At 36.4% G+C, this 22,746-nt stretch overlaps 1 protein-coding gene across 1 annotated transcript in view; it reads left to right on the plus strand.

Annotated features, from left to right (window-relative positions):
• Nucleotides 1–18,906, plus strand: part of PDE3B (phosphodiesterase 3B) — an 82,531-nt gene extending 63,625 nt beyond the window's left edge. Inside the window, exons 2-16 of the mRNA XM_036384651.1 lie at nt 339–389; nt 1,040–1,285; nt 3,710–3,855; nt 6,256–6,362; nt 6,530–6,740; nt 7,298–7,371; nt 7,881–7,984; nt 8,725–8,859; nt 10,352–10,463; nt 11,174–11,287; nt 12,875–13,074; nt 14,454–14,657; nt 14,885–15,046; nt 16,342–16,591; nt 16,932–18,906. Coding sequence (XP_036240544.1) covers nt 339–389; nt 1,040–1,285; nt 3,710–3,855; nt 6,256–6,362; nt 6,530–6,740; nt 7,298–7,371; nt 7,881–7,984; nt 8,725–8,859; nt 10,352–10,463; nt 11,174–11,287; nt 12,875–13,074; nt 14,454–14,657; nt 14,885–15,046; nt 16,342–16,591; nt 16,932–17,158 — 2,343 coding nt within the window. The 3' untranslated portion in view covers nt 17,159–18,906. The remainder of the gene's footprint in view (nt 1–338; nt 390–1,039; nt 1,286–3,709; nt 3,856–6,255; nt 6,363–6,529; nt 6,741–7,297; nt 7,372–7,880; nt 7,985–8,724; nt 8,860–10,351; nt 10,464–11,173; nt 11,288–12,874; nt 13,075–14,453; nt 14,658–14,884; nt 15,047–16,341; nt 16,592–16,931) is intronic.
• Nucleotides 18,907–22,746: the final 3,840 nt, after the last annotated feature.

The raw sequence follows: 22,746 nt of genomic DNA on the forward strand, positions 1-22,746 counted from the left end.
AATTTAATGTGTATGTTGAATGATTTATGAGCAATCTAAAAATATTGAAATAAGGGCAGATTATTCTGTCATCACGATATCTCTGTTGCATGCAATTTCTTTAAACTCTTCTTTAGGACTCTTGCTGGGTAGCATTAACTGAGAATAAGGCCCAAGTTACATATGAAAAAACCAAAGGGAGAGACATTTCCCTTTGCATCACATAATCAAAATGTATGCCATTGCTGTTTTTCAACATTAACACATCACCTTTTATTAATTACCTTTACCCGTTAATTACCATTTACACATTACCTTTTTATTAATCTTTCTTTCTCCTTTTTTTTTTATCTTTACAGATGATACTTTGGGATTGGGATTTGAAGCAATGGTACAAGCCCTATTACCAGGTCAGTATATTATGAATTTAATTGTCTTTTTTTTTTTTTGGTGAAATGTGATTAAGTACAGATTTCAAAACTGTTCAGACTGTCAAACTTCAGTTCTTCTGTTGATGCTGCATTTGCCTATTTTTCCCTCTGTCTCCTTAGATTGTAGTAAGCTCTTGTTGTTCCTGTTCAGAGAATTATGCAAAATTAAAATGAATCACTTTTGTTTGGATAAATTTTTTTATAACTTCTTTCAGTAGAATCAGGGTTAATAAAAATTATGAAGTTGTGGAAATTGTACCTCTGTAAGGGGCTCTAACAGTTTGACTGCCAAAATTTGTTGATATTGTTGGAAGAGAAGGAATAGTAAGTTTAATTCTGAGATGAAGTAATGAAAGTAGAGATTTAAAAATTACCAACAGATTTCAAATAGAGAAAAGGAAGCTGAAAGCTACTGTTGAATTGTGAATTACTTTTTATTGTGTGACAAAAACCTGCAGACACTGCTGTCTGAATGTCTATATATAGATTTTCTTTAAAAGAAATTGTGTTGCATTGATTTTTTAAAAATTTATTTTTGCTAAATTTGCAATGCACAAGATACTTTAAACAAAGAATACCATGAAGTGTTTTGGCATGTTAATAGTTTGCAGCATTTCCCTCTATTGCAGAGTGCTGGCAGTGGGAGTGGAGTCGATCTCTCAGTGCTGAACGAGGCTCGGAACCTGCTCACGGAGCTCCTGAGTGACCCATGCCTCCCCCCACATGTGATCTCCTCCCTTCGAAGCATTAACAGCCTCATTGGTGCTTTCTCAGGAGCATGCAGGCCAAAGGCCAGCCCATTCACTCCCTTTCCTGGTTTCTTCCCCTGTCCTGAAATCGAGGATCCTGCTGAAAAAGATCGGAAGCTGCTCAAGGTCGACATCTTTTATTTGCGTTCGCGTGTGTGTTGCAACTAAAAAAATTAGATGAAAGAAAAGTCATCTAGATGGAATGCTCCTTTATGCATAGCAGGTTCTCTAGTGAGTACCTGTGGACAATGTTTAAGGTCAAAAGGGAGCAGCTGTGAAAACACATTGAATGAAGTGGATATAAGTACTAAAATGCAAATTCAAGTGGTTGATGGGTAGACAGTACAAGCACTGGTCTGCACCCTGACCACAACATTCTTCAAAATAACAGCAAATATAAACTGAAGGTGTTATAGTCTCATGATATGGGACAAACAGGGCTGTTCTTGATTCTTCTGCATTCTTTATCCAACCATTACTGTCAGTGTGGTTTTTTCATTGACCTTTTCTCCCCAAGAAATTTACTCTTGTGGACAGCAAACCAGCCATCACACAGAACCAAATCAGCTATGTAAGAGGAAAAGTATCCCTTCTTTTTCTTCAGCAAATCACTTTGAGACCACTGTAAAATCTACTGTCACTTCTCCATTACCCTAGGTTAATAAATGAAAGCAAAAGTGTAGTTACTATATGAAATGCTAAAGAATGTGGTGGGGAAAAAATTATGATATAGAAACACAACTGCAGGGTGCCAGAGCTAATATTTCTAGCCCAGTATTGATGCTTGAGGCTATTTGTTGTGGAGGCTGCTCTGGGACATGCCCTGTAGTTGTTTACATTTCCAGGAAGTGGGCAACTTGGCCCAAACTGATCATCTGGTTGGTTTAGTATTTTGGAGCCTGATTCAGCCTGTGAAATATCTGTTGGGAACATATTTTTTGGGGGAAAAACTCAGTGTCTGCAGGTTACTCTGTGGAAGATCCTGCAGAACCACTTCAGTATGAAATTCCTTGTAATGTCACGATGGATACCTGCAGAAATCAGTTGGGCAGTGATTACAGTCATTTGGCATGGCTTTCTTTGTGGATGTCTTTAAAAGCTGCTAAGGATTGGCATTCTTTTTGATTTTTAAAATTTCTTTGTAGCTAGTCAAAACAGTGTGAAATGAGAAATAGTCATTGCTGGAGATCAATTATAAAGAGTATGTGAGATTTAAATATTATGGTTTTTTGCAGCTGCTTTCTTTTTTTCCTTTCTAAAAAGTAACTTTTTCCTCAAGTTCTGGAGATTTTCTGTATAGAAATTTGCCTAGTGCTTGCCACAATCATTGAATAATTCTTTGGCTTTGGTATGCTTAAGAGTAAGCCCAAATATTGGACTATGTATGTTACTGCAAGAGAAAGAAACCTTTTGCTTTTAAAAACAGATATATGAGGAAAAATTCCGGGTTAAAACACAGCAAAGAAAATATTATGCAAGTATTTCTTCAAAATGGGTGATTTTGAAAGGTTCCCATTCTCTCTTTTTCCCTGACTTAGAATATAAAAGGTCTCTCCATATTTTTTTGTTGTGGATTATGTACATCTTTGGAAGCCAGTCAGGGAGAGACAAAGTAGGGGGGTCATCAAGTTGATTAGAGGGTTGAAGCACCTCTCCTCCAAGGAATGTTTGAGAGAACTGTGGTTGTTCAGCCTGGAGCAGAGAAAGCTTTTGGGTGACCTAACTGTGGTCTTCCAGTACCGGAAGGGAGCCTGTAGGAAAGGGGGAGAGGGATTATTTCCACAAGCTGTAGTGACAGGACAGGGAGAATGGCTTCAAACTGAAATAGGGCAGGGTTGGATGGGGTATTAGGCCAGGTTGGATGGGGCTGTGAGCAGTCTGGTCTGGGGAAAGGTGTCCCTGTCCATGGCAGGGTGGGTTGGAACTTCAGGATCTTTAAGGTCCCTTCCAACACAGACCATTCCATGATTCAGTGGTGAGCTGCCTGTCCTCCTCTATAGGAAAGGAATTAAAAACAGGGAAAAGAATGTAAATGGGCTTCTGACCTTGGGCTAGTCATAACAGCTTATCTAATGCTGACCCATCCCTGTGGGTTTCTTGGAAGTGTGAACTGCCCACTATTCAGAAAATTAAAAAAAATTAAATATGAGACAAAAAACATTGCAAGGCTGCTCTGCAATGAAACAGTTTCCACTTCCATCAGGACTGTCCCTAGAACTGTCCCCAGATCTCCCAGTGTATGACAGTAGAATGCTTTCCAGATGGGTGAGTTTGTGCTGTTATTAACAGTCATGATTTTAACAGATTTCACAGTCAAGGCAAGTAGAAGTTGTGTAGGCAAACCCCAGAGTGTGCACATCTCTTATCTCCGGGCCTTGTTGCCCTTGGGAGGCCCCCACCAGGAGTAAGAGACCATACCTGTGGTAAGGTACCACATCAGCCTGTTTCACTGTAAAAATTAGCAACAAATAGCCCATACAAATCAGAAATAAAATTTTAACATCTGCTTTTACTTCCATGGATTTTAACCACGGTCAAATTGCTCGACAGGGATTAAGTAGCAGGAGCAGCCTGCCAACCCCACAGCTGAGACGATCCTCAGGAGTTTCTGGCTTGTCATCTATGGAATCAACATCATCCAGATGGGAAAGGAGTAGCATTAGCAAGAGATCCCATCAGGAGTATAACACACCAAGGTAAGCACTGAGCAGCATTTTAAGGGCAATAATAATGCTGGAACTTGGCAGCAGAAGTACTGGATGTAAAGTCCTGTGAATTAAGGCTCCAAATTCTGCCAGCATAAACTGGAAAAGTTAATGATGTACTATGCTGTGTAACTCAGGTTGATCTTAAGTAGAAATCAGGTTGCTCTGAGGTTAAATAGTCAGCTCTGTCATAGTAAATAAAACTTGATATAAGCTTGAGTAGGAAATGAAAAAAGAGTCCAGCATACATGATCACAAAACAATCTAGTCTCTAAACTTGTACTGACTGCCTCTGTCTTTTAGTTTAATATATGGATCACTTGCCAACTTTCATATACCCATGCACAGTTAAAAAGGTGAGACAATTTTCTTGTGGTTGGGAGCCACTGTTGTGTGTATTATAATGTTTATTATTCCTCCAGTCATCAAGCAAGTTTCAAGACAAATTAAGATAGTAATCTCTTCTCTACTGGTTAGTAAATATGGTGCAAATAGAGGTTTTATTTCCGGAATCAGATAACATTCTGAATTAGGATTAAGATGAATAGGTTTTTTTTTTCTTTTTCTATAATGTTGTATATTAGTGAAAATTCACACATTCCATTTTATTTAAATGTATAAATGAGCACGTCTTTATTTCTCAAATCTGTAAAAATGTGTGTGGTTTTGCTTCTCTTGTTTTGTTGGTTTTGTTTGGGTTTTTGTTTGGTTGTTTATTTGAGTTTTTTACTTGATTTGGTTGTTTGGTTTTTTTTTTTCTTTAAATGGTTCTGCATAGGTCATAAGGAAAGTATAACATGCATTTTTAGAAAAGAAAATGTGAGTTATGCTGATAACTGGTAATTATTAGTAGTAGATGGGAATTTATATACACATGTCCAAGAATTTACTTATCAGCATTATATTTAATATTAAAGTGAGCTACTTGAATAATTTGTCCCTTTCAGTGGTTTTTCCCCCTTGAATAAAAGATGATCTTTAAGTTTTTGCATTGTAAGACTTAACTGTGGTGTGTGTATGAAGTACCATTGAAGATTCTAATACGAGCAGTAGTGGTCATTAAAAGATGATATTTTCATGCTGACCTGGTAGCTGGTGCCCAGATAGATGAACCTCCCCACTGGAAATAACCAGGGACCAGAGAAATTGCTTTAACCTTAGCAACCGTGGGATTTCAATTTGAGACTCAGCCCTCCTGCTGCAGTCTCAGTGTACATTTACAGAGGGTTTCCTCACTTTCCTTACTATTCAAAAGCATCTCTTCTGTTTTATTTGTATGCAGATTTTTGACTTGGTTTCTCATTCAAACACAAACTCAAAATGTAAAGTTCTTCCTCATGTTGAGGTGAAGCTTCTCGTGTTTTAGTTTATGGCCATTGCTCCTCCTCCTCTTGCTGGGCAGCACTGAAAAGTGTCTGCCACCATCCTCTTAGCCCTCCTTTGAGATATTTATATGCATTGATGAGATCCCCTCTCAGCCTTCTCTCAACTAACCAGGCTCAGCTCCTGCAGCCTCTCCTTATATGGGAGATGCTCCAGATCCCTCATCATCTTATGGCTCCACTGGACCCTTTACTGTAGTTGGAGATACACAGGAATAAATCCATGTTTATTCTTGAACTAATTTTTCATATTCATGTATTTAAACTAGTGATGGGAGATCAAGTATTATTTCTGTATTGGACTTTTTTTGCCATCGGCTGAAGAAAGATTAAATCTGTTTTGGTAAATACTATTTTCCCCTCCTGAAGAAAAATAGTTTTACATTAACTATTTTCACTTTGAAGTAAACACATACAGTTATTTTTAATTGCCTATTACATTTTTGTTCCCTAAAGGAAATATAATTTTAAACCATGGAGTGAAATTTTATCCCTGGAACAGCAGATGGCAGGATTGAGCAATCGAGTTTAAGGATTTGGCCAGGGAAGCAAAAACACGCTTTGATGTCAAAAACAGCTTCAGTTTTAAGTTTATAATAAATAAAACATCTGATTGAATATGCAAAATTTATGTGGCTGTGTAAAGCTTTAATTGTATTTCCAAAGTGATCAATCTTCAGATCTGTTAGGAAATTGCCTGCTTCAAATGTTCAAGGAAAGTAGCATATTAGAAACTAAAACCTATCACACAATCTGAGTATATTTGCTGCATCATTGTAGGATGTGTTAATTTTATTGTTGCTTTCAATCAGTACACAGCAGTTTTTATTTAATGTAATTGACGTGTATTTTTTAGCTGGTTTTGAATTTGACAGCTTTGTAGTATTCTTAAATGGTGGTGGACCTGTCACAGGGCAGTGTAGCTATTTTAAAAGCATTTTAATTAATAAAAGTGGAAGAGAAATGAAGAAACAATGAAAAAAAAAAATCCTCACTGTTTTCTTTTCAGCCAAGGATCTCACTCAAATGGGTCTTTTGGTGCAAACTTGCTGACAATACCAAAGCAAAGATCATCCTCTGTGACCTTGACTCATCACATGGCTCCCAGACGAGCAGGTAGGATCATGCCACTTGTACAGTAACAGGATGGCACATCACAGGTCTTTTCATGTAAACAAAGCACTGAAATAGCATCAGCATGTCCCTCGATGTTTAAATCCCCTCTTTGTAAACAGCAATGACTTTGTTGTCATCTGGACCCCATGTCATGTTTGTTTTGGAAGGTGCTTCTCCTGGCCTGAGTCCCGTGGGTTCACCAAGCCATGGATCTGTCTCCAGTGGGGCTTTCAGCAACTGGTCACCTGTGGAATTCCCTGACACTGCTGATTTCCTCACAAAACCAAGCATTAATATACACAAGCCTCCAGGACACACACCTAGCTCTCCAGATTTTCAGCAGCCAGTTAAAACACCTGTAGGTTATTTGTGTAGCAGGTACTGTAAATTCTGTTTATAATTTCAGTCACTCCATATGGGTAAAAAGAATGCAATTAAAATAAAAACAAACCAACAAAAAATCAAGACCTGTGCCCCTACTAGGATAGAAAATGGGCATAAATCTCATAATAATCTGTAACTGTGTTATCCATGGGAGAATAAAGCATGCTTGAATGTATGTTGCTGCTTTGACATGGCCCATCCTTCTCAGCAGCTGTTGTTGTAGAGGAACAATGTTCTGTGGAATTCTAGAAAAGGAGGGTTTCTTACTTGGGAATAGGATTCTGTGTTTCTCAATACTTTCTTAGTTATGAGCTCTACTTTTTAATAATTCAGGGCCTCTAAATCTGGGGAGGTGATGGTTGATTATTATCTAAGGACAGACTAAATCTATGTGTGCCAAATTTAGGAGAAAATACTCTAGTCAGTTGTTGAAGGAATCTTTACAAGCCTTTTTAAAAAAAGTAATCTGCAGATATTTTTCAGTAGAAGACAGCAGTAGCAAAAGAAGAAAGTTACTGAATGTTGTAAATATTTTTCATGTATTCTGTAAGCTGTGGACGTCAGATACTCAAGCCTGTTCCAATACCAGAACCAGACTTTGCAGAATACAGAGACAGAAGATCAGGTGGGATTTCAAAATAGACAAATACTTGATATCAACTAACTGCTTTTTTTTCCCCAAGCCTGTTAAATTAAAATTTCACTATTTCTACATAATTTCTTCTTATATTTTAACCTATGTATGCATTTTACTTTGTTTTGTGTTTTAGAATAATCAAAATAAGACAAATTATTGCCTGCTTCATAGTAAGGATTTTAAAACAGGCTTCCACTAATACCTTTATAGCTCTGTACTCCATGTATCAAATAAGTACTTTACTAACTAAGCTAAACTAATCACTTTTTTTTTAATAAAAGCTATGCTTATAGCTTTTCTTCATCTTCAAATAATTTTTGTCTAATAAATTTTGTCCTCAATGACTTTTTTGCATATTTCCTAAATAAAATGGTTTAGAAACAAGCTCTTACTTATATTTCTGGCACAAATCCATATGATCAGTTAAAAAATTATTAGACAGTAGTAAGTTACAAATCAGTTACTGATACAGTATTTCTCTGTGTGTTTTCTTCAAGGTGAAATTGCAAGTGCTAATGTCTCCAAAGAATCTTTCCACCATACAGAGAAGAGGAAAGATGAAAAGAAGGAAATGATTGATCAAACACAAAATACACTGCTTGTAAGCATGTAATTGCCAAAAAACCCCCCTGCAATAACTTTTCTCAATTCACTATTTCTTTGTCATTTCTAACTTGCTGTGAAGAGGCCTTTATGTTGCGAAAATAGTAATTTCTAAGGGGTTATGGTGCATGGTTGGAATTCAAATTTTCATTTAACAATTGTTTATCTGGCATAAATGTCACTAGCAAATGACAGGAAAGCTTGTGGTTGTATTGATTTTGTTGATCAATATTGATTTGTGTAGACTTAATGTTGAGAGGGTATGCTCAAACACTGGCTAATATTTTCTTTTGGAACTTTATGAAAGATGCAGCAGTGCAGTGAGACTCACAAATGAATGTCCCAATACAGTGCTATTAACATTTTGGGTTTATACATCAGGTGTTTTTAAAACTTGTCCAATTAACCTATTCTTAAAGCTCAGTAAATCTTTGGTTTTAAGCCTATGCATATTTTTGCTTTGTTTTATTAACTCTTCATGTCTAAAAATAAATAAGAAGGAAAATTTAGCACTATCTCAGACAGCCCCAGAATCTGCTGCCCAAAACAGGAAAGCTCAGGCCTTTAAGTGTGCTATTTGTGATATTGATTTATGGTTTTCTTATAGCCATAGTTGCAGCACCATTCAATAAATTCACTAATGATTTATCATTTTCAAGGCTTTTTTTTGCCAACACAACTGATAAATTAATTTTCATTGTTATTTTAGAGATGATAAAGTATCTTAATCTCATACAGGTGGAACAGAGTTCTACATTAGAAACAATGATATTAGACCATGATTCACTATTGGAGAAGATGAGCAATTGGAATTTCCAAGTTTTTGACCTTGTAAAAGAAATGGGAGATCAGTCTGGAAGGATCCTCAGCCAGGTTTGTTGTCCTTTATTATATGAGGGAGGGTAGGTAAAGGTGTCCTTTATTTAAACCATGTGGAAATTTTGCAGTCAACGTTCATGTGGATACTTGAAATTGCATTTATGTGAATAACTTCAAAAGCAGAAATATGACTTCTCATGTACTCCATGTCATTGTAAACCATAAGAAATGGTTTATCTATAGAGAACATGCTCCAGTTTTTCTGAATTTCATTCTCAATGTAAATAGGTTAGACTCACACTGATGAGGTTTTGCCATAATTTCCTGTGCAGAATTATCTCCTGCTTTCAGAATTACTACTCTGCTTGGCAACCATTACTTTTTTCTCTACTTCAGTAAAATATTTCTGCCCCACCTGTGGGGGAAGAGAAGTGATCTTTTAGGCAGCCTTTTGCCTCTTGATCCTACAAACAGTGGAGTTTTTTTCCATTCTGCTTTCTGCATGTAGTATCCCTTTTATCTCTTACTGATTTATTTCCATGCATTTCCATGTTTGCTGAAGCCAATTCCTGCTGGCAGGTGCAAGAATAGGATCCTGTTTGCTCTTCCCCAGCTTGTCCCATTCATCAAGGTCATCTGGAAGCTTCTGCCTCTTTCTTTAGAGTGGATTTAGCAATCATGGAGCTCCTGATCTGACCGCTAAACAGTTTTATTTCCAGTATCTTAGTTTTCCACCCTGGAGTGATGTCCCCTAATTTTGCAGCTCCTGTTCCTCTGAGCACCTCCCACGCTTTAGAACTTCTTGTTCCTCTCCTGTGTCTAGGGAAAAAAGTTATAAAAATGAGTAGCAGTGACTTGTTTTAAATTTTTTTAAAATATTTGCAGCTGTGGGTGAGGGGGGATTAGGCTTTGAAGTACACTGATATCTACATGTAAATAATAATATGTGATCTATATACATATATGGAAGTTCTGAGTACCTTTTTGAAATACTTCTTCATTAACCAGCTAGTTTTATTAAAAACACTCAAGAGAAATCATAATAAATGCAAGAACTAGCATCTCTTTGCCAAAGTCTCAAAACAACTTGGAGGACTTGTGTTGTTTGTTTCTCTTTGTTTTGTTTTATTATTAAGGACTTTGCTGTTTTAATTAAATAATTTGAAGTTCTGAATAATAAGTCTGAATGTAAATTTCTTCTTTTTAGGTCATTAATGAGATAAAGCATGGCTTATTTAGCCTTCTAAAAAATTTTGGGGTATATTATTACAAATGAGTTGTGCATAGAATTATCAGTAATGACATAAAAGCTTTTATTATTCTTTATTGAGCGGATTGTAAAAATCCACATTTTTGTGCTAAAAGTATATTAAATATATCTCTATGACAATAGCATTCCAATAATTCTTTAGTGGAATTTCAGTGTTTTCCATGTCTGTCGGCAAGTACAATTTTAAAAACAAGAAATATTTTTCAAGTTGAAAAAGCAGAACATGCAAAGATATTTAAGTTTCTCAGATTTAAATTAATCTTAATATTTGTTTAGGTTACTTATACCTTGTTTCAAGACACTGGCTTGTTTGAAATTTTCAAGATCCCCACTCAAGAATTTATGAATTACTTCTGTGCGCTCGAAAATGGCTACCGGGATATTCCCTGTAAGTGCTCCCTGGTTACGCAAGGAATTTTGTTATCAGTGGCTCCCCTTTGGTGTGGGAATTTGTATTTCTGGGCTGCTAAGTGTGTTTTTAGTGAATGCATTTGACAGAGCTTAGCATGGGTCTAGAGAATTGCAGCACAAAGTGGGTGGACTCTAAAAGTGAATTTGTTAATTTGGAGTTTGAAGATAATCTTAGAGAATTTGAAGTAGTGGTGGAATCAAACACACTGAAGTCAATGGGAGAATAGTTGCTGATTTAACAGAAATTTGGATGAGGTCCTTAACAAAATGAGAAGAAATGGAGAATTTTGATGGTGTGCAAGGCAGCCAAATTTATTGGAAAACAAAACAAAAACCACACTTCCCCACTCCACAGATGTTTGCCCAGCTCGGGTGCTTGTAGGTATCAGATTGCAGGCCACGCTTGTTTCTCACCATTATTGATTTAAAAGGCCATTTAATCCCTTCCTGAGGCCCAGGTAGGATGAAGTGTACATAGACACTGTTTGTTTATCTAACTGCCTTCTGAAAAATGTTCAGTGATACATCTATCTACCACTAACATTTAAAATTCTATTTTTCCTTTTAGATTTAATCAAAAGCTCACTTATAATACATTTTGTACATTTTTTTTTGTTGTTGTTTTTATGATTCCGTGTGATGCCATTCCAGATAACAGTTTTTTAATTGTATCTTGTTGATTTTCAGATCACAATCGTATCCATGCCACGGATGTTCTCCATGCAGTTTGGTACCTGACCACACGGCCCATTCCCGGATTCCAGCAAATCCGTAATGAGCACATAATGGAGAGTGAAATAGGTGTGTATTCACACAGGCTGTTTTTGTTTTGCTGAGGAATGTTACAATGAACCTACAGCAGGTGAACCAAATTGCTCTGGAAGAAAATATAGAATTATTCTTATGACTCACTTTTTTTTTTTTTTGTACTTTAATATAATGCAGTAGAAAAAAATCACAAAGCACACACCGTTCAGAAATATCATGCAATTGACTTTCAGAAAAATTAGTAGATGAGTAATGGTTAGTTTGTTAGCCAAGAAAACTGGTTCACTTAATAAATTTTCTATGCTGAATGAAACCTCTGTATTCTGCCATAGTCAGGGTATTTTTAGCATTTGAAATACATTAGGCTAATATTTCTTAACTTTATTGGAAAGTTAAATAGACCAGAGAAAAAATACCAAAGTATTTAACTTAATTGAAGTTCTCCTTAATGGCTTTAGTATAAAAATTAATATTTTAGAATTTTCAGTTAGCTATCACATGCAGGCTTTCAAACTCAGAAGAGACCACCCCAAAAATAACTGCATAAGAGCATCCCTGAAAACGAAATAATACCTCCAAATTCAAATGTTGTGTGAAGGTACTTCCAGTGAAGCTTGCTTGTGTATTGTCTGTGACTTCATAGAACAAACTTTTAAATTTAGAATTTGTAATTTTTACCTAATTGTATCCTGTAAGTAAAGGATTATAAAAAAGATTGGAAACGTAGACTTTGATGCTAAATGGTTTGTATTTCAGAAAAAATAAAATCAAGAACTCTGTTTTAAGTGTGTAGTAGAAAAAGACAAGACACAAGTCATATGGCTTTTAGGGGGCTGGGATTTTCTCTTTTTTCCAAGTTTGTCCCTATCTATTGATTGCACCCTATTGCCTTTTCTTTCTCCAAGTGTTAAATGGGTTGGGTCTGGAGACTTAAATGGAGAAAAGTGATAATAATGATTTTATTCTCGTCTACAAAAAAAGAAAAAATAAGAAATTATCTTCTTGCTTGGAAACTCTTCCAGTACAAATATTTTCAGGTTTCTAATCCTTGTTTATTCTATTAAGGCATGGGAGTTCCTTTGATATTATGCATTGCTAAAATAAGTGCTATTTCTTTTCCTTTTTTTTAAAGTAGTGACTTTGTCCATGGGAAAGATGAAAATAAAACTGTGAATCTTCTTATCATACAAATATTTCTAAATTAATGGAGTTAATTCCTTTTGCAGTAGTTTCCACTCTCCACCTCCAAGTTTTCCTGTAGGTTTGCAAGTTCAAGAAATGGGAAAATTATGGAAATACTAAGGAAGGTGCTGATTAATTTTTTCTTGGACAAATTCAGGTTTGAGACAAACAATAGAATACTCTGTTAGTGCTACAAATTTGCAACTCAATGGCACTTCAACTTTTCTTCAAAATTGTTAATCTATAAAAATTATCATTAATTTTGTTTTTTAAAATATTAGTCTGACAATTATTCAGATTCATGACAGTAAGGATAAACATACTGTGTTTGCAACAGTGTCTGGCTGTTTATACACATTTATAATGTATTACAAATATGTATGAAATACTGTTCTAAAAATATTCTGGTTTTGTACTTTGGATTTTTTTTTTTTTTAGATGAAGCTGGTGGTATTGCCCCAGTTCAAGTCAGCTACACTTCTTCAAAAAGCTGTCCTATTACTGATGACAGTTATGGCTGCCTGGCTTCAAACATTCCTGCTTTGGAATTGATGGCTTTGTATGTAGCAGCTGCCATGCACGACTATGATCATCCTGGACGTACAAATGCTTTTCTAGTGGCCACAAATGCACCTCAGGTAGGAACCTCTTCACACAAAAAAATCACTTCTTTCTGTATGAAATCAGTATAAAGAATTATTTGCTATTCTGTAACTCTAAAGTAAGTTGTTTAGGATTGAAGTATTTAGGCCTGATTTAAGAAATGGGGAAATTAACATGTACTATACTTGTGTAATATTTTTATTTTTCTTTCCTGTTAAATTCTGATGTGTTTTGTATGTACTGGTTGTGTATGCATCCACAAACAACTTTCAAATTGCAAAATTGAAAATAACAACAGAAACCAATGCAGGATAGAGTAAAGGATTATTTAATAGAGAGCTGGCCCTGGGTCTGTCTAATCAGCTATGATGGCTGTTTGGATCTCTTATTAAGTTACAGAAAAGAAACTTAAATAATAATAATAATAATAATATCAACAATAACAATAGATCAGAAACTGGTACACTTGTTAGGAGATAAAGACTTTGAAAATGAACTTTCCAATCAGTTTTCATCAACTCCTTATTACAAAAGGAGTTTAGTATGTAGGATGCTATGTATTTCTGCTGAAAACAGCATGCAAGGAGGAACAACACCAAACTACACAGACATCCATCATGAAGTCTCAAAAATGCAAGCATTCTTTGAAAAATTGCAAAAAGCTTTGGCAAAATGAATTTTTTTTTCAGGTTCTATTTAATCTATATTGAATTCATTATTTTATAGGGTGTTTTTTAGAAACATGGAAGCTGTGAGTAAAATCTGCTACTGTTTTTATATTTTAGTTAGCTCGTTTACACTTAAAATTTCTGCATTAGCATTAAACATAGCCCTTTGAAAATTAGTGATAATTTGCACCATTTTCCATTATGACAGTTCTTATGTGTTTTGGAGTCCTTTTTCTAGTGGGGTATTTTATTTGTTGCATTTTTTTGTTTATTTCTTTGTTTTTGTTGGGTTGGGGTTTTTGTTGTTTTTGCTTTTCCAACACAATTAAGAGAAATTGAAAACAAATACTTAGATTTATTTTTTTCTTGTTTTGTTTTGTTTTTTACCTCACTGTGTGACATAAAACACACACTGCTCCACACATGCACTGTGCAAAGACTTAAGCTGTTTTTGTGTGTGTGCCTATAGTTTGAATGTAGGTGTCACTAAGACATCATTAAGGACTTTTAAAGAAAAAAAGAACATTGCTAATTGTTAAGTTTGTGGGGGGGGGAGGTTCCCTCATCTGTAATTTTTGTGTCACTTTAACCCCAAAACTAGAAGACAAAACATTTTTTTAATTTTTATTTTTACCTAGTGTTGTTTCTGACTAGCCCTGAAACTTCAGAATATTTAATTATAACTTTAAAACTTCCCTGTGTAATTTATGATTCCTTGCTTGTTTTGTTTTTTTTTTTTCCTGTAGGCTGTTCTCTACAATGACAGATCAGTCCTAGAAAATCACCATGCTGCATCTGCCTGGAATCTTTTCTTATCACGACCAGAATACAACTTTTTATCAAACCTTGATCACGTGGAGTTCAAGCGCTTTCGTTTCTTAGTGATTGAAGCAATCCTTGCCACAGACCTCAAGAAGCATTTTGATTTCCTTGCAGAATTTAATGCCAAGGTTTGTTCCACTTTAGTGTCTGCACTGATCTGGTCTTGATGTACAGATTTTATCATTGCTTCTCAGTTATTGTTGGTTTTAATTACTTGCATTTAAAGTTTTATTTTATTTAAAGGTAAGCTATTAAAATGCAAGCAGAGTATTTCCTTTGTACAAACCAGCTGTAGATGGTTCGTAGGTTGCTTAATAAACCCATGGTTTGAAGTGGATGTCTGTGCCTACCCCAGGTCAATGACATGAACAGCAATGGCATAGAATGGAGCAATGAGAACGATCGCCTGCTGGCCTGTCAAATATGCATCAAACTGGCTGATATCAATGGCCCAGCCAAAATCAGAGACCTGCATCTGAAATGGACTGAAGGCATTGTCAATGAATTTTATGAGCAGGTGGGTATGGAAAGAGCAATTTTCTCTTTTAAATGATGGGCAGATAATACTTTGTTTTACCAGTGGTTTAACTAAATTAAGCTTTATTCCTTGTTTTAAATCTTCAGGTGAGGTATTTCTATCTTCTCATTCTGAACACTAAAATTTATTTTCACGAGTAGCTTACTAGCATGATCTTTTAGTTTCTAATAATTGTGTTAGAAAACAAGCTCCCAGCCTGTATTCTCCATTTTTCAGATATTAGGGGATTTTTGAGGGGGAGGGATTCTTTCCTTAGGATGATGCTGGTAAAGCAAAAAAAATTCTTTCATTTTGGAAGTTAAGTTCACAGATGTGTTTCTAGGTGAAAGAATATCTACAAGACTGAAAGTGTATGTTCAGCTCTAAAGCTCTCAGGTCCATGGAAGTGCTGAGATAAGTAATTATAGCTCAGATTTTTTGATGAACAACTGTTCAATGTTTTTCTTCTCCAGTTTATAAAATGGTGGGGAAAAAACCCCCAACAAAACAGCAAAGAAACCACTTGACTCTGGATGTCATAGCTCATTTCATTCTCCTGTGGCCTTGCAGGGGATGCCATTAGCAGCATGCCTTGCTATGGCTGATTTCTCTGCCACTTTCTCTGTTTGTCAGCTCAGCAATTGAAGTTGAGTCTCTGCCTGCTCTGAATCCATCCTGTAAAGGCAGAGGAATAGCAGTTCCAGTAGAACTAGTTCTCCATCCAGACACAAGCAAAGCTGGAGGGAGGATTATGGACTGTGCTAGTCTGAGCCATAATGTGTCTTTATTTTAAATTGGCCTAATTATGTTTTCATTCACTTAGTCTGTACAATTATTCTCCTCAGTAAAAATGTACAATCCCATGTGGTGGTTCATGGAATCACAGAATATCCTGAGTTGGAAGGGACCACAGGGCTCATCAAAGCATAACGCCTATCCCTGCACAGGACATCCCAAAAATCACATTATGTGCCTCAGAGCATTGTACAAAAGCTTCTTGAGCTCTGTCAGGCTGGTGCTGTGAGCACTGCCCCAGAGAGCTGTTCCAGTGCCCCAACACCCTCTGGGTGAAGAACCTTTTCCTAATATCCAGCCTATACCTCCCCTGACAGAGTTTTATGCCATTCCCTCAAGCCCTGTCACTGCTCACTGGAGAGAAGTGATCAGTGCCTTTCCAGGTGCTTCCCCTCCTGAGGAAGCTGGAGATTACTCGGTTCATTAAAAGTAATTTTTAAAATAAGAATTTAAAGCCAATTTTGTGAGAAATTCTGATAGTTTTTTCATTTCTTTTTCAGGGTGATGAGGAAGCAAGTCTTGGGTTACCTATAAGCCCCTTCATGGATCGTTCTTCTCCCCAGCTGGCGAAACTGCAGGAATCTTTCATCACTCACATAGTTGGTCCCCTTTGTAATTCCTACAATGCAGCTGGGTTGCTTCCAGGGCAGTGGGTTGATGAAGAGGAGGAGGATGCAGAAAGCACTGAAGATGATGATGGTGCACAGTTAGAGAGTGATGATGAAGAAATGGAAGATGATCTTATTTTAAGTAAGTTTCTGTGTTTCGGTTGGTGCTTGGTTGTCCTTCAGTAGCTTCAGATGTAGCAGTGGTAGTTGAAATTGTGCTGTAGAAATCTTGTAGCATTTGCTATTCTGCTGCTTCATAAATTTTCCTCTTTTTACAAAAGTTTTGTTGCTACCAGGAGATTTGCAATTTAAAACAGAAGCTTGTTGATATCCTTTGCCATGCCACTGTTTAAATATTCAGAATAATCATCCATGTGCCTCGCTGAAATGTACATCTTGCTTGCAATGTGCCATTGGCTTTGTATGTATAAAATACAATTACTCAGAATGTCAAACAATCCAATATGCTTATAATTTTACAGAAGCTCAAAGAAAAAAAGGTAGACGAATATTTTGCCAGCTAATACACCACCTCAGTGAAAATCACAAAATATGGAAGAAAGTGATCGAAGAGGAAGAGAAAAACAAAACAGAAGGAGCCAAACTGCTGACTGAAATCTCATCTTTACCTCAAGCAGATGACATTCAGGTTATTGAGGAAGCTGATGAAGATGATGAACGACAGCTCGGAGAAGAGAAGACGTGCTAAGGGAGCTCCAGTGGTGTCCAGTGTGATGACAGCCTATGTTTTTTCTACTGTGCTGACTTCAGCTCACACACATAAAATCGAAAGGCCTTAATACTGTGAGAGGATTCTTTGTGCTCTGGTGGAATCCCACTCCTATGCACTTTCGCCACACACAGAATACAGGACTTTATTCAGAGATTGAGTATTGTATACCCTGATGCAAAGTTCTTTATGCCTTAGTTGGTATAAAATATCCTGATATAATGCTGCCTTGCTGAATATGGAACTCTTCTTTTCCTTGAGGTACCTGCAGTTTTTAAAAAACATTCAGTGACTTTGATTACCAAAGTGGCAAGAACTTTTCGCTAACAAGGAACCGCGGGATGAATCCTAACCTTGTCTTGAGTTGCTTATTTCATGTTGTTTTTGAACATGAATGAGAAAAAAAGTCTGTGCCTACATGAAAACCATGTTACTGCTGCAGTGCAAGCCTGTTGTGGGGTGTCTACTTAGTGCAGTAGTGTGCTTCATGTAGTCATCTCAGAGCAACTGTTCAAGGACTGTGACATAAGTGCTGAATTCTGATATTTGTGGTTTAAAAAGAGGAAAGAAAATCCAGGTGCATCTATTTCTGATGCTTTTTATTATTGTGCATAATCTGATGTTTTATTTTTGCAGAAAATATTCAGGTTTGCAGTGGGTGTTCATGATAATTCATTGAATACAAGGCCATTCTCATCTGTTGCCTTGCTGTTTTGTGGTAGAACATTAAAAACCTGTTCAGCTACTTAAATTATGAAGGAATTTTATTCTTTTACTCATAAATAATGTTGTATTTCCTGCCCTTACTCAGGTTCACTTTAAAAACAAGTCAACCACATCATAGATTTTTATCTTGCACCCATTTCCCATATTAAATTTTAAGGAAATAAGATCTTATCTCATTTATTCTTTGTATGTAAAGCTTTAGGTGAATTAAAGATTTTTTTTTAAAGACATAAACTACTGTTGCAAAATGGCTATTTTAATTTGCCCCACACATTTTTTCCATCACAGACACAGCTTTTATTGCCTTCAAGTTTGATGTGCATCCTGAAATACACATATGGAAACCAGAAGGCGGAAACTTTGTGTAAAGCCTGATACAAGATAAAAATCACTGTACTGTACCACATTTTAGATTGTTGAGTTTTAAAATAACAAACTTACACATTCCACCCCAATGTATTTTTAGAAACACTACCATAGTAGGTCTAATTTGTAAACAAACAAATGAAAAAGTTGAAAATTAGGCTACAGGTAAGCAAGCCAGAGATAAGCCTGGTTTTAAAAGTGCTCCTTTTAGTACTGAACCTTTAAATGCTGTGTAGTTGAACTGAATAAAACCCAAATGCACGTGTGCTATTTCTGAATGTGTCTCAGCATATTTGTGTTTGCATCAATTGACTTGGAAAAAAAAAAAGATAACCTTGTGCAAACTGTATTACACTATTTTACACAGGTTTTCCTTCTGCTGTTTCATTGGCCAGTTTAAATAACTGAAAGGTTTGGGCTTTTTTTTTTCTTTTTGCTCTTTTCACTAATAAGCCTTTTGTTGATGCACTTCAAGACCACTGAAATGTGCTTTTGCTATATCTTCAGTGTCAAATTCCCCTATGCTGCCATTATCACTGTCACTGCAGTTTTTTTGTAACATGAGCAGTGTTAAACCAGATATTTCTGTCATTAATAAAATGTTGCACTATTGAAGCTGGCACTTACTGATCATACACCTGGTATTTGACATTTCTTTGGTCATATATTCTTGCAGTTAATGTGAAGACTAGAAAAATTCTGATTCTTTTAGTATGCTGTATTCTCAGCATTTTGTGTTTAGATAGTGTGTTTGTGTACATAAAATATCATTTTAATATTGGTTAATATCATTTTGCTTTGTCTGACAAATGATACTAATTATTTTGTCTAAAGTTTCTGTTCTATTATTTTACATTACAAGTTTCCATTTTTTAGTTTCCCTTAAAATGCCATTATTTATAAATTAACAAAAGTATAACAAGGTAAAAATTAATATTTTATGTTTTGCTAGAGCATTGGCAGGACTTGTATGTGGTGACATCTTTGCCAGCAACTTTCTTATCTCAGGTTTCTCTTAAACTCTTTAGGAATACTGAAGCAATTTTAAAATCCAGTGACAAGCAGCAAACCTCAATGTTTAATAAACTGCAATGCTAATATGTATTTCCAATTAGATATTTACAATAGATTGCTTCAAAGATACATTTAATTATGAATGTGTTCTAAATCTGCTTTAAAGTGCCTTTTTTAATGTGTGCACAGTATGTGACTAATTGTTACTCTAAGAGCAAAGGGAAAAGATGGAAAAAAATTAACAAAGGCTGGTTCAGAGAACGTTTGCAGAAGTGGATGTGGCTGTTACTGAAGGTGTCTTAAATCTTTCAAAAATGGTGATGGAGGGTCCTCTGAATGTTGATTGAGCTGTTGTGCAAAATATCATCTCTCCATACAAAGAATATCACTCTTAAATCTGTGATCACACTTCAGTAATTCACAGCTGCCAGGGGATGCTGAGTAGTGCTGAAAACCACACAAAGGAACACATTTAAAACACTTTCTAATGCAGCACTACCTCTTTTGGTTTTTTTTTCCCCCAAGAAGTGGACCAAATTAGCCTACACTGAAGTTTATGCCATGCAGAAATACAACTTTTATGTATAATATTCTCAGGTTTGAGTTTCCCATCTTTTCATTGCCTTCTTTTCCAAGGTGTGTTGGATTACTTGCACCCATACACACAGAACTAGACCTACCAAGTTTCTATAAGGGCAAAATTCTCTCTGTGCTTCCTGGAGTCCTCTGGATGTGGAGGAGGTGCTAAACCAGTCAAATGACTAACTTGGAACCTCTTCCTATGAGTTCTCCCTCCATGACAAAGTTAAACAGTGAGTGTAAGGTTCAAAATTAAAGGAATGATTTGGGATTGCTTAAGGTAAGTCCAGACTAACGAAGTTTGTGTAAGACTTCATTTGCTCTGTGCATAGAACCATTTCTTTGTATTTACATCCAGTTTTAACCACAACCAGGGGCAGGTGAAGCAGCAAAAGGAGTTAGAATTCAAGAGCTCCAAGTTTTAGCTTTGGTGCCTTGCTCCTGGTGTAGATGCAGTTGAATCCTGGCTTCTGGATCCTCTGAAAGCACAGATGGAATTTGAGGTAATCCAGAGTGTGTTATTGCCCATAGAGGTTGTGGGGTACCCCTGGAGATGTTCCAGAACCATCTGGACACAATCCTGTGCCATGTGCTCTGGGATGGCCCTGCTGGAGCAGAGGGGTTGGGTGACCCCTGTGGTCCCTCCCAGCCTGACCCATTCTGTGACTCTCTGTGGCACCTACACTCATGTGGCAGCATTTCCCCTCTTGTCCAAAAAACCATTTGAGATGTTCAGAATTGTAAGTGTCTCATACACTGGTGAGTGTGAGAGCAGGAATCTCAGCCTGAGAGATGTTTTGGACTAAAAGGATGGAATTACCTTGGATGACAGAGAACTAGAAAGAAGAGGTAACAATGGGACAGACACAAAAATATACTAAAGATATTCGGAAGAGAGACATTGATTGTTGTCTCAGGCCAGTCTGTGTTCAAAATATTATAGAAACAGTATGTCTTTATCAAGTCAGAATACTTGGATTTTTAGAAATGAAATGAAAATGGTAATGGAAATAATGATGCAGTCATCACAACTTAAGCTGTGATAGAAGTTTTAGGAAATTGATCCTTCAGTGGCCAATAAAGATTAAATGAGCGAAGGCAAATATATAAAGTTGATTAAATGAGGTACAAGAAGTTTGATCAAGACAGTATTTATTTTGCATTTTTTTCTTCCAGCTCTCTTCTCAGAATTGTGTCTCTGGACAATGTGCTGCTTCAGTCATGTCTGTGTTAAGGCAAATGAGGTAATGAATTACTTTCACTTTTCCAATGAGGAATTTTTTTGCAATATCTTCTGAAGTAAGTCTTTAACTTGCTATAAAACTGTCCAGTGGATTCTCAGGAATGAAGATGACAAAAGAACACAGGTTTTTAAATGCTATCTGTCTGATCTTAGTTTAAAAAGGCCATAAGGAGTCAGTTTATTTGTCCTCTACTTAGTGAGAAGGAATAAAACATTTTTAGAGGAAAGAAAGCTGATGGACCAAGCTGCTACAGGATAAACCTTCCATTGCACTTGGCTTTAGGTGTGTAAGTGATTTACACCTACTTGGTTCTGTGTGACACTTCAGACACCCTTTAAGAAGGGCACAACACAACCAGAAATGTTTGACAGGAAGGTTTCTTTTGGAATCTGTACATCGTGAGTCATCTTCTGATTTCTGGACTTCAAGAGATCAGCTGCTGGTGCCTGTGGTAGGTTCTGCTACACAGGCTCTGCTCCCTGGCAGAATGTTGCCATCTGTGGAATATCATAGAGTAAAAATCTTCTAGTGAGGTGAAACCTTCTGTCTGCTGGTTTATCTGTGAGGTTTCAGAAGGAAAAAAAAAAAAAAAGGTGATGTTTAACCAACCCAGCCTTTAAGTACTGGTGAGAGACCACGGTGTTTCAAATGATCCCTACCATTCACCTTGTGATTTGTCCATGTTCTAAACATCCTGCCAAAAAACAGGTGATGAGTCACTTCTGACTCATCTCTCTGGATCAGCAGAACCCTTTGCACCTTGAGTGAGATCAAAATATCTTCATTTTAATTGCATATAAAGCAAAAGGTAATGCTTAGCCTAAGATGCAGGTATCATACCAAAAATACTGAGGATAGGGTTGACGTTAATTATTGCACATGAGGAGCAGAGTGCAGATTCTGTCCCCTGTACCTGTCAGATGTGAAAACTTGCTCCTATATATAGTCATTCAAATGGGCTTAGCATGCCCCTTTTTTTATCATGACATTCATCCTAGTGGAATTTATTAATCTGTAGTACTGCCAGTTTATCTGACTCATATTAACTAAGCTTTCTTTCAGTCAAAAAAGTCGATAAGCAAGACCCTCTATCTTTGAGAATGAGTTTGTAGTAATTGAATTCAATTCATCATAACTAAGTCACTACCAAAATACTGTTTCTAATTTCAGATGCCACACCCCAGGAAAAATGCCTGTCCTTTAGACAGATTTACAGAATTGTAGCACAGACCAGTGGGGCTGATGACGTGGCCTGAAGAGAAGGATGAAATTAATTAAAAAGATTATTTCCTTGTCTAGAGAAAATCAGACTTGAGTGAGATATTCTTAGGTTACCTTATGAGACTGTTTCAAAGAGTAATCAGAATAATGCTTTCAGTGTTTATCGTGTTTAGGACAAGGAGTAACACCTTTAGGTGGCAAGGCTCAAACATGACTGATTGTCTAAGGATTGAGAGGGCTCTGACTCACTGAAATAGATTGTCTGGGGCTATTAAGAAAGGATCTGCAAAAAAAAAAAAAGTCTGAAAAACAGCTTTTTGTAAAACTGTTAGTGGACCAGATGAGTGAACTGCAGAACTTACTGAGATCCTTTCTGAACCTATTTTTTAAACACTAGGACTAGAGTAGAAGTCTGAT

Source organism: Molothrus ater, chromosome 6 (assembly GCF_012460135.2).
Source record: "Molothrus ater isolate BHLD 08-10-18 breed brown headed cowbird chromosome 6, BPBGC_Mater_1.1, whole genome shotgun sequence".
Classification (NCBI taxonomy): Eukaryota; Metazoa; Chordata; class Aves; order Passeriformes; family Icteridae; genus Molothrus; species Molothrus ater.